Consider the following 13,126-nt stretch of genomic DNA (forward strand, 5'->3'; position numbering starts at 1 on the left):
GATTATTATTAATTTTAGGAGGGGGTTCCACCCCACCAGTGGATGCGCAGAGGTGCACAATCTCTCTTGTTTTTCTGAAGGAGTATTTCTGCTGTGGGTGGTGGTATTCAATTCACTTCGCTTTCAGCAGATGCTGAGTTCATTCTCTAGTGCACATATGGAGCTGGGTAAAATGACTGGGGATGCAGGATCGGCGCACACTGAGCTTCACACGCAGAAAACCCACTGAACACATCATCTGAGAAAATAGTTTATATAAGTATTTGAAACGCTGTGAAACCTTTCATAATGTGGATTATAGTACTGTGGATATTTGTCCAAGTTTTGCTTGGTACTTCAGTTGAAGCACAGGTAAGATGAACTAAGAATTTGTTGCCTTTTTCTCCCTCATTTCACATCACATCACCTTCATGTTTTGTTTGAATTTGAAGCCTAAAACCTTTATAATACAATATTTTGCAACACTGAACATAATGTCTAAGACATTTCTAAATGTTTTGCTTCTATCAGGTTCATTGTGAAAGTTTGAAAATTGAAAATGTTCAATTGCTACATTTCCATCTTATTTAACCCTTAAAATCACGTTAAAATCAAAGTCAGATGATGTGATAGGATTTATCTGGAAATATAACAATTGCAGAAATATTTAATTTAATATTATTGAATAGTTGTATGTGTGAATTCTCAGATTTAGTGTCATTTTGTTTGACAGATGACAACAGATTTATATTGTAACTGGAAGTAAACAAGCTATCTGTAAAGCTGGAAGGTCTGTTGGTGGCTTTAAAACTCCATGACATCTCTGAATCCTCTGATTGGAGGTCTAATCAAATGCAGGATACTCAAGTCAAACACTCTGACAATCAATTTCCCACGGTTTTTGTCTCTGTGCAGCATGTGGACCCTGAAGTAGGCTTAACAGCTCAGGAACAAGTTCTCCTGCTGTACGACATCAAACTGCAGTGCCTTCAGAACATCTCAGAACACAACCCTGCTGGTAAGACCTTGTCTGTGGATTCTGCTGGCTCCTCTGAACCTTTTTCACTCTAAAACCAACATTGTTTTGATGTTCAGTAGCCGAGAGGACATCATTTGCATAACTAATAGAAATATAGGAGGATTGAGAGAAAAGGGACTCTAGAAACACATTTATGCCATTTGTTCATTAGTTTAAAAGCTTTTACGTGTGAATTCACATCTGATGCCTAATCCATGGAACAGAATGTGACATCTGAATCAGTTTAGAAGACTTATCTGTCAAAATCTGCAGCCAGAGAGATCCAAGATCTGTTTCAACTGAAGATCTTTGTTTGGTTCATATGGTTTTTGAACATGAATCTCTCTCGCACTTTTAGGCACCTAAATGCAAGTACACTCTATGTTGTTAAAGAGCTGGACTGGTTACCAGAAGGTTGTGGGTTTGAATCCCAAAATGGATGCTGCCTTAGCAAGAATGGAACGATTGAAACAAATTTTCGCTCAGAAATTGCTAGTAAGTTTCACAAATAATATAAACAAATGACAAGTTACACATTGAATTAAATGTGAATTAAACTGAAACAGTATATTTTATTATGCTATACAAGTTCATAATTCTGTTTATGGGGAATACTTCTACTAGAATACTTTTAATTATTTAATCATTTAAAGCTGCAGTCCGTAAGTTTTGCCTCTTTGTCGCCATCTCTGTTTGAATCCTGCAGTTGCAGTTATTTGCTGAATTATTATCTTTACATTTACGTTTAGTTTGCTTTTGCTATGGGTGAATCTCAAGTTGTCACTGATGATTGTCATTTGGACCATTCTGGATTACAATCTGCCATCAAAATGATAAATCTAATTATGCCAGCTGCTGTGAGAAAAGGCTATAAATGAACTGCTACAATCAGCATCCTCACATGATAAAGCCTACCAGCTGGGACTCCTTCTTTTTGTAAACAGACGTGGCGTAATGATGCAAAGATGAACGGCAGCATGCTCGAATATCCTGTGGAAACCTACCAGTACCACTTGAATTAGAAAACGTTATTACAAGCTTACCGTTGTGAATCAGGCTAAGGTAAGGAGATTATTTTTAATGCTGGCTGGTTATGCACTTGCTCAAAAATTGATTTTGGATCATTTTTAACCAAAAAAAAAAGTTACGAACTGCAGGTTTAATGTTCAAAATTGTATTGTTTTTGTTATAATTTACATTGTTACAGCACCTTTTTTAACCCTTTGTAAACTCGCCTTCCAAAAAGCACAGTCTGCTCTGATTGGTCAGCCGGGGGGGTTTAAAAGGGGGTTTAGAATCAGGATGGAATGAAAAACATCTCTTAGACATGGCAACAACGCACTGCTAAACCAGGCCTCGCCCTTTTTTGCCTGTGTCTTGGGCAGGAATTATTTAAATGAGGAATATTGTAACGTATTCATCCTGTAAGAAAACTCAAGACTACAATCGAAGCATTTCATGGAGTTCAGAAACAGTGCGCACTGATACAGAGAATTACTCCTTAATGGACTTTGTCTTTGTAACTTTGCAGACCTTTTTATGCTCAAACAGCAACATTACGCACAAAAGAAAGATGAAAATGTAAACAAGCATTATAAGACCCCTTTAATATTTTACAGTGTGATGCACGGCGGCCTCGTCCCATACCATATCAAGCTTAATAGTCTTTTAAAGGCTTTAAATGTGCTGAAACTTTCAAAGTGCAATTGCTTTCGGATGTGCCACAGCAACACAAGAGCCCACAGAACAGATGAAAAATACTGCACATCCATTACAATCCTTCAGATCTCTGAAGGGAATTCATGATGTCACAGATTAATAATGTGTAGTGCGGCTTGTGAGTCACCCTGCTGTTTATGGAAGCTGACGCACATTTATTGTTTTTCTTCCAATTTTTCATGTTTTTTTTTCTTCATTTGCACGTGTTGGTACTACCATTATCCATGTGTTAGCCGACTGTGTGACCAGGAAGACCAAGATAAGATTGTGAAAGGTTCCTGGTTACCTGTGTAATTCTGAATTAGGATAATAAGGCAGGAGGAAATTAAATAATTTAAGAGATGATTGAAGCACATGTGAATAATCACAAAAAATGATTGAACAAGAAAATAATCACTGAACTATGAACCAGATGCTCCTGTGAATGGAGACACTTCAATTCAGCTGCACAAGATTATACATGATCTGAGCTTGAATCTTGCTATACCCTGCAGTTTATCCATCCAAAATCTTCTTATCAGCCAGTAATCTCACACATGCCGTGTCATATCTCATGCAGATGAAGATTTTCAAATCCAACAAGCAAAAATGGTGTGCTTATATTTGCTAGTAGAGAATGTATTGTTGTCAGCATGTTTGTGTAAACTATATAAACTACGAAGAACGAACTGCTGTGGCGTCATTTCAAATAAAATCAGCCCAAAACGAAGTTTGTTTCCATAGTTCGAAACAGCTTGCAAAAGATCACTCTGACTGGCAATTACATAATAGATAGGTGTGGTTCAGAAGCTCCGCCTTATTGGTTTGTTTCTTCTGTGCAGTCTGTCAAGTAAAGAAACATACTTTACGATGAATCGCCTTCGATAATGAACGCGATATTGCGTGGCTTATCAGTGAACTACGGCTCTGTTTATTAAATGCCACTCCATTTGAAAGCAGGTGATGGCGATTTAGCGGCAATCAGGGAACCGGCTTTACTGACGAAATGCGCATGACAATCGCATGCGATATATCGCCCAGCCCTAGCTTAAATACACAGAGGAGGGTAATCAACACAACAGGGAACAGGTGTGGACTAATTAGACTATTAGAAACCGTTACAACAGATTAATGATTAGAACTCAGGCAAAACAAACAACGAAAACTATGGCTAAGGGTACATTTACACATCAACAAAGTGCTAAAAACAGAAAAATTTTTCCTTTGCGTTTTTCGCGTAGAGATGGCACCAATGTCAAAACGATCCTTGTTCACACTTGTTTCACTAAAAATGCTGCATTATTCCAGGCCAGTAGTTGGCGATGTCACTTTGTAAAGAAACACTAGCCGCCTATGGTCTGAACATGTAATATGCATGCACATGACGTCACGTTTTCACAAATTTACAGTTTTATAGTTTACACAGAGACAATAACGGTATCGTTTTCAAAAGTGTGCAGTTTCACGTATTTCAAACTTCTTTTTACCCCTAAGCAAAGAACGAAAAAGAACTTCAACTTGAGTATATCAGGGCCTAAGTGTTAGTGAGAATGCTGATTTTCTGAAGAAATTTTGAAGTGTGCTTGGCTTTTTTTAAAACTCACCAACAAAAAGTTAAGCTTCCTTTATACAACAGTTCAATAAACAATAATTTAATGTTGACTAAAACCCTGTTTACACCTGGTATTAAGATGCATTTTGATCGATCGGATCACAAGTGGACAACGCTAAATACAGGCTCTGAAACATTTTGAGCCTGTCCACTTTCGACCACTTCCAGAGGTTGTCGAAAAAGCTTTTGACCAGACTGCTTTCATAGTGTAGACACTCATGCATTCAAACAGCCGCAAAAGACCATCTCTCCATCTTCTGACCTAATGCGTAAACATCATGGAAAGCGCGCTAGCCAGGTAGGATTTAAACTTTGTTGGCTGAAAACCCAAGTTTGGTTTGAAGACGAAAAACCTTCTGTCAGAGCAGAAATGAAAGATGATGCTCTCTGTGTTTTTCTGTCATCTCTGATACTTTCGATACTAATGTATCCTTCAAAAAAAGACAATTTAGAGGATACAAAAGGAAGACTGACTTCCAAGGATCCTTCAAATTGAGACTTGATGATGTGGCAGCCTAAATGTGCAGCCTTACTAAGATGCAGCCTTCAAATGAGAAGCACCCATTGGCATAACATTGAAACCTGCAGAAAGAGTCAGACAAGAGATATCAAAAAGTGAACATATGCAGTGCTGCTGTACAATTATAGCTCTGCGGTCTTGGAACGCCACTCAGCCAATCAAATTCGAAGACTGGAATTATCGCATAAACCATATCTTTCCAAATGCATTAATCCTTTACCCAATTATAAAGATATATATGTTTAATCTCTAGTGTTGGTTGCCTAACCTGCTATTAAAACAAATTCTTTTGTCTAAGGATTATGTTTGCAATTATTTTCTTTTTATTTGGACATTTGTACTTCTCTTCAAATGCATGATAAACATGAAAGCTATACAAAAAGGTTGTTTGACAACGTTTGCTAATATTGGTTATTAGAGGTAATTAGAGTGTAGCCGTTATCATTTGCATCAAGTTGTGGAGCCCCTTCGCTGAACCTTCATTTGTCATGGCAACTATCGGAACATTCAGATTACTCAAACTCTAAATATAATGCGTGGGCTCTGAGATACTGTATATATTGTCCAAGTGTTAAAGACAACATGGTGCCTGCATGTGACATCTCACCTGATGACCCTCGGGAGTCTACAAATATATGTGTTACAGCGTGTTGATGCTCTTTCTTTCAACCACCAGGTTGAATTGAGCTGTGCTGATTCATTCACTCTGAATAGCGTTTAGAAATAGCCACGGACACTCTCCGCTCCTTCCAGGGAATTGACCAGTTGGAGTGGTGCTTCCATACAGGGAACTTGCCCTTTTCACTACACTGTTCTGCGGAGGTTGGATCAATGTTTGACGGAATACTTGCACTTAGAATGAAGACTTACAATGGTGTTGAATCAATGAGCCGTGAGGGAAGATAAAGCGTGTGCTTTGAGACTATTCCTGTCATAATAAATCATGTTAACAAGTTTTCACTTCGCAAGATTATTCTTAAAAATATAAAATGCTGTTCTTAAAAGTATACTTCTTCATTTTCCTGAAATCATTTTGTTTTCAAATGCATGAGCAGCATGATTTATTTTATTAATAATGCATCTTTTGTAGTACAGCTAATTTGTCATATTGGAAAATTGCTGAGGCAAGAGCTATGCTTCGATGAAAGCATTGTTGTGGTAATTATACTGTCAGAAACATTATGAAAACATGAAGTCTCACTTAAGATGACCCTGTTACTGTCTGTTACTAAGGAAACTGTAATTACATTAGATGTTCCTCGATGGACTTCTAACAGTTTTAATTAGGATTTATATTAGGCTAGTTTCGAGTGAGCAATGGACCGTAATGAAACACATGCAGAATGAATTTCTTCCCTCAGTAAAATCCTGACCAATTTCAACTAGGGCTGGTATTGATAAAGATTACTAATTAATTTCCAATTAAATAGCTATGGGAAGTGTTTCAGACCGATTCAAACTGTAACTCATCTCTTTGAACTATCCATTAAAAGAACTGTCAGTTGTTTTGGGAATCACGATACACTGAATAAATGGGGGGTGGGAGGGGACTTAAAAATTTAGCAGGGAGTCTTAAAGGGTTCATTCACCCAAACATTCTGTCATTTATTACTCAGCCTCATGTCATTCTACACCAGTAAGACCTTCTACATATAAAGACCTAAACATATTTAATACAGTTCATGTGACTACAGTGGTTCAACCTTAATACTATAAAGCAACAAGAATACTTTTTTTGCGCCAAAAAAAAAAAATAATAATAACGACTTTATTCAACAATATCTAGTGATGGGCGATTTCAAAACACTGCTTCATGAAACTTTGAAGCTTTATGAATCTTTTGTTTCGAATCAGTGGTTCGGATTGCGTATCAAACTGCCAAAGTCACGTGAACCATTGAAATTTCCAAACACTTATGATGTAATGAAGCCTCATTTACTGAAATCACGTGACTCTGGCACTTTGATACACGTTCCGAACCCCTGATTTGAAACAAAAGATTGGAAAAGCTTTGAAGCTTCATGAAGCAGTGTTTTGAAATTGGCCATCACTAGATACTGTTAAATAAATTCACTATTTTGGTTTTTTTTGGGGGGCACAGAAAGTATTCTCATCGCTTTATAATAACAAGATTGAACCACTGTAGTCACATGAACTGGTTTAAATATGTATTTAGTAGTTTTTTGGGCATTGAAAAAGAAAATTATCTTGCTGGCAATGCATGCCTCACCGTGTCATCAGATTTTATCAAAAATATCTTAATTTGTGTTCCAAAGATGAACGAAGGTCTTACGGGTGTGGACCGACATGAGGGTGAGTAATAAATGACATAATTTTCATTTTTGGGTGAACTAACCCTTTAATTCAGCACAAAACCTGTCATAAGAATCATTTGTTCGTGAATCAGACTTCGCTGGTTGCATTGTTTTTGCGTTCAGCTCACGAGCACAATTCACTGGAACAATTATATCACAGTACGTATCACTATCAACTTTTTTTCAGAGAAAATGAAAACATTTGAGATATTGTTGACATACACTATATAGCGCTATAAAATTAACAGGTCAGATCATTAGCCTACTCCTGGGAGAAGTTGATGAGAAATGTTTGATTTTATTATCTCTGACTGCAGACAAATCTGAGCAAACATTGTTGGGATATTTTCTGAGTTTCGCATGATGTCTGTGAAGTTACTTTTAAAAGTAATGCATTGCAATATTGCGTTACTCCCTAAAAAAGTAACTATTTGCATTAGTTACTTTTTATGAAAAGAAATGTTACGTTACTTTTGCGTTACTTTTTCTCATCTGGGCTGAGCTGTTTGTTTGTTTTTATAACAACAAAAAGTTCTATATTTGGCAAATGTAAAGGCCCTTTCACACCAAAAGTGAAATGAATAAGCCTCAGGCTGAAGGAAATGCAAATTCATGCCTGTACAGTAGAGGGCGCAGCTCAAACAAGCTTTTAAGCTGTGCTGCCATTCTGGATTGCAGAAGAAGAATAGGACACAGGAGAAGTAAATGAGTCTAGAACTAGTCTAGAATAATAATCATATTTAAACAGCACACACGAAGCCTCTGCAGTCCCGATTTCTCTCAACAAGGGTTTTGTTGGAATGACTCTTGAGTAATACTAATAATGTGATCTTGGTGCTTTTATTTATTAACCCAACAGGAGAGCCATAAAGGTATATTCACACCCATTAAAAAAAAAAAAAAATATATATATATATATATATATATATATATATATATATATATATATATATATATATATATATATATATATATATATATATATATATATATATATATATATATATATATATATATATTTATATTTATTTATATATATATATATATATATTTTTTAATGGGTGTGAATACACCTTTATGGCTCTCCTGTTGGGGTAAGGAGGGTGGGTTTTCTTTCTTTTTTATGAAAATCCTGTATTGTATATGTACTGTTAAAATAAAAATAAAAAGATGTTCAAAAAAAAAAAAAACAAGGGTTTTGTTAGTCAAAAAATGGGAAAACAAAGTAACTTGCGTTACTTATTTGAAACTCAGATATTTTGTTGTACATTTAAAAGTAATCCATTGCTTTACTAGTTACTTGAAAAAAGTAATCTGATTACGTAACTCACATTACTTGTAATGCGTTATCCCAAACACTGTCTGTGATGCGGAATGTGGGGTTGAGAACAAAGAAATAAAATTTCTGTCATGAAACTCTAGATGGTGCAGGCTGTCAATCTACTAGCAATCACTTCATTGTCTACATAGCACAGCTGATTGGTTGCTTTTTGCATCAGCAGCCAATGAGCTCGCTACTTAACATTCAAATACTTGGCAGTATTTGCTGTTAGCAGTCTGCAATGTGCTTTCAGAAACCCTCCCCAGCTCCACCTGCATAGATCTGCTACGGGTAATTTCATGTATGTTATATGTGCAGCAGCAGCATGTCTAACTTGCTCACAGCAATGTCTGTGAATGTATTGGCAGTAACAAGACTTTGTACTTGCTCTGCAGCAGTAGCAGCGTAGCAGATATATTCCACCAAGACCAAATACATTAACATTGCCATATCCATCACCATGTTAATCTCTCTGAGAGTTGTCATGACAGATCTTATGCAGTACCGGAAATGATGGTTCTTTACTCACAGTCTCTTTAGAGTGTTCTTTGATGAGATTGCATTTCCATCCTATAAATTGTGATTGTGGTTTCTACATTGTGTGTTCAGATGACGTCTGTTCTCCTGGATGGGACGGACTGGTTTGCTGGCCTCAAGGTTCCCCAGGAACCGTCACCAAAGTGCCATGTCCCGGCTATGTGTACGACTTCAACCACAACGGTACATGGCAGCCAAACTTCTTTTAACTTTGACCAGTTTCTTTTACAAGATCTAACAATATCTTGTCAAATTATACTGTATCTTCATTTTCTTAGGATTTGCATACCGTCAGTGCAACTTGAATGGGTCGTGGGTATCGGTGGAGAACAGAACTTGGGTCAATTATTCAGACTGTCTCCGTTTTATGGCTCCAGGCGTTGAAAAGGACAAAGTAAGTCCAATTAAACAGACAGGTTGTGGTGCATTATTGACAAGTTTCAAAAGTCATTCAAGAGTCGCATTTTGATTATAATGCCCGAATGTGATGTAGTTAGGTTTGTGTCTTCAAACACAAAGTGTTATTGCAAGCAATAAAGCTGCTTATACAGATTCAAATGCTAGTTTTTATTAAGTCAAAAATCTTAGGAAATGTCTGAGATGTCAAGTTTCGTTTGTTGATGGCTCAAGTGTTGTTGTGTTTCCAGAGGGACTTTTTCGAGCGGCTGCACATCATGTACACAGTCGGCTACGCGGTGTCCTTCAGCTCTCTGCTAGTCGCCATTTTCATCATTGGATACTTTCGGTAATTGAACATCGGTCACATTTTCATACCCAACAGACTTTGGTCCCACCAGGCAAGTTAAAGAAACACTAATAACTCCATGTATCTATTATGAAGTTGCACAGCAAGCAAGTAGAAGTGGCAGTTGCTGAGGGATTCAGGCAGGACGATTCAGACAGTCTCAGGTCTTCATCTTTAAAGTCCTTCAGACATTAAATTAGCTGAAGAGTTCCCCAGCGAGTTTCTGCTATAAATGAACAACTTGTACTCTGCTTTTTCAATTTGAAAGGCTCCAGTGAAGGGTCCACATTTATTACCTATTGGCACAATTTTATTTATTTTTTAACAAAACATTATCGTGGTGCTTCATTTGTCATATTGACAAATGAAGCAGGTTTGTCATTATTGTTTACTAAAATTAAAAATAAAACATTTTCATTACTTGAAATATAAAAATCTACTTTCACTAAAATAACTAAATCTATAAAAACTTAAAGAAAAATAAAATCTAAGTTAGTCTTGGAAACTTTTTTTTTTTTTTTTTTACCATTCATCCATAATTTATTTTTGATACTTTTATGTGTCTTTTATGTTTAGGATTTCATTGCTATAGACCTTGTTGGTCCCAGACCTTCAATCTTAAAACATGATAATCCATCATAATATAAAATATTACTTATTCAGTTTATAATATAAAATATCCACTATTCAATATTTATTGTGAAAATAATTTATATCAGTTTCTAAAAAAAAATACTTTTGTGAGACTGTCTTTTAGTTGTGGTGTCATTTCTGCCACAACAAACAATTTTTGCAGTTCAGTTTTTTCTCAAAACTTAGTTAACCTGGTTACAATCATGTCAATGAAGAGCTTGAGATGAAATGCTGTTACAAACTGCTCAAAGTCTGGGTTGAAGATCCAAAAACACAGATTTTCTGAGGGTAATCCACAATCATAATCCATTTAACAGGCATAGAATCAAACGTGCTATTGGAAATGAGATAATTCCCACTTCTGAAGTATTGATTATGAGCTCAACACATTCAAGTTTTGATATGGGAGGGTGTGCTGTCTCTACCTAGGAAACTCGTGTTTTTACGACAATTCCAAGAGCATGTAAAGGCAGCACAAATAGGCAAGAGTAAACAGGGTAATAACACAGAACATGATTAGTCCAGAATACAGTCACCGTGATTTTGCCAAGTAAGCCATATTTTGTTGATCCAAGTTTGCATATTTTGCGTTTGCTTGCAAAATATTTTCACCCAAAAATGAAAATTCTGTCATTTATTACTCACCCTCGTGCCGTTCCACACCCGTAAGACCTTCGTTCATCTTCGGAACACAAATTAAGATATTTTTGTTGAAATCCGATGGCTCAGTGAGGCCTTCATAGGGAGCAATGACATTTCCTCTCTCAAGATCCATAAAGGTACTAAAAACATATTTAAATCAGTTCATGTGAGTACAGTGGTTCAATATTAATAATATAAAGCAACGAGAATATTTTTGGTGCACCAAAAATAAACAAAATAAGGACTTATTTAGTGATGGCCGATTTCAAAACACTGATTCATTTATGCTCCGATGCTTCCTGAAGCAGTGTTTTGAAATCGGCCATCACTAAATAAGTCTTCTTTTTTTTTTTTTTTTTTTTTTTTTGGCGCTCCAAAAATATTCTCGTCGCGTTATAATATTAATATTGAACCACTGCACTCACATGAACTGATTTAAATATGTTTTTAGTACCTTTATGGATCTTGAGAGAGGAAATGTCATTGCTCCCTATAAAGGCCTCACGGAGCCATCGGATTTCAACTAAAATATCTTAATTTATGTTCAGAAGATTAAGGTTTTACGGGTGTGGAACGGCATGAGGGAGAGTAAATAATGACAGAATTTTCATTTTTGGGTGAACTAACCCTATAAGTGTTCCATAGGAAAAGGGCAAAAATAAGAATATTTTGGTATACATTTTCTCTCTCTTTGTCTCCCAGGCGTCTCCACTGCACCAGAAACTACATCCACATGCATCTGTTCGTGTCTTTCATGCTGCGTGCGGTCAGCATTTTCGTGAAAGATAGAGTGGTGTACGCTAATGGTGTGTTACAGGAGTACGACACCATGCTGATGGACAACATCAGCACTGTCTCCATTTCCCCTCTTGACAAGACTCAGTATGTAAGTGCAATGAGTGACCCAAGTTTAATTATATTCTTGTTGAGATGAAGTGAACTAGTTTTGGCTACGATGACTTTAATTAACTTGAGTTAACATAAATTAAGTTAACTTTTCTTTGACCTTAGATGAGTGCTCTTTGGCCATTCATTCATCCTTTCTCCCGTTCACAAGAGGCTTTCAAGACTAATGCAGCAAAACGAAGAACAGATGATATGCATTAAGTGTAGAATAATGTTGCCCGACTTATAGGCAGCATAACAATGAAAAGTTGTGCTGTGATTGGTTGATTGTAGATTTCTGATTGGCTGAAGCCAAAGTTTGTTTGTATTTTCAGTTTGGCTGCAAGATCACAGTCCTATTCTTCATTTATTTCCTGGCAACCAACTACTACTGGATTCTAGTGGAGGGACTGTACCTTCACAGTCTCATTTTCATGGCGTTCTTCTCCGACTCCAAATATCTTTGGGGTTTCACCCTCATAGGGTGGGGTAAGTGTGCCTGTTAAGATCAATCGACAATTGATTTTGTTTTTAAGCATTGTTTACTTTGCCCTGCCCAGACGTAACCTCACCAATTTCACAGCTTGTTATGATAATTCTCATCTGAGGCTTCTGTTTATATCTGCTCAGTCGAATCGTTTTGCTGTCCTTTGAGGTGGAAACACTTATTTAAAGCCTTATTTATTCATACTTTATGTTTGATGCATGATACTCGCCAGGCAAGCCGAGCAGACATCTTTGAAGTGCAAATACTTCTGGGAAGGTTCCTGCATTCTTAGATATTTCGCTGAAAGCCGAATGACAGAGAAGCCCAAACATGTTTGTTCTACTTTAACCAGATTAACAATGACACAGAGCACAGCATCAACAACTTTACAGTCAACGATAATGTGCATTACTTAAGCAACATAGTGATGTTCTGAACATATTAGTGTGTCATCATAATCGGTAATGCATAATTAATGTTTCTGGCATCGATGTGTTTGTCGTAAAGTAAGCACCTAATGAGGGCTACATTTTCATATTCATGCACTCCAAAACATCAGATCAAATAGACATCACTGAAACTTGTTTGCTCAGGCTTTTTCATAATTAATAAACTCTGCATTTAGAGAGACATCATCTTAAATCAATGGCTGCGTGGTCTTTTACTCTCAGCATATTTTTTTATATCCAGACCATTAACATATGAATGTTGAAGTGTATTTTTTTAATATTAAA

At 36.5% G+C, this 13,126-nt stretch overlaps 1 protein-coding gene across 1 annotated transcript in view; it reads left to right on the forward strand.

Annotated features, from left to right (window-relative positions):
- Positions 1–249: 249 nt before the first annotated feature.
- The window catches only part of pth2rb (parathyroid hormone 2 receptor b), a 31,920-nt gene continuing 19,043 nt past the window's right edge, over positions 250–13,126 (forward strand). Inside the window, exons 1-7 of the mRNA XM_067398770.1 lie at positions 250–351; positions 895–997; positions 9,073–9,183; positions 9,279–9,394; positions 9,648–9,745; positions 11,723–11,906; positions 12,241–12,394. Coding sequence (XP_067254871.1) covers positions 289–351; positions 895–997; positions 9,073–9,183; positions 9,279–9,394; positions 9,648–9,745; positions 11,723–11,906; positions 12,241–12,394 — 829 coding nt within the window. The 5' untranslated portion in view covers positions 250–288. The remainder of the gene's footprint in view (positions 352–894; positions 998–9,072; positions 9,184–9,278; positions 9,395–9,647; positions 9,746–11,722; positions 11,907–12,240; positions 12,395–13,126) is intronic.

Source organism: Chanodichthys erythropterus, chromosome 10, assembly GCF_024489055.1.
Source record: "Chanodichthys erythropterus isolate Z2021 chromosome 10, ASM2448905v1, whole genome shotgun sequence".
Lineage (NCBI taxonomy): Eukaryota > Metazoa > Chordata > Actinopteri > Cypriniformes > Xenocyprididae > Chanodichthys > Chanodichthys erythropterus.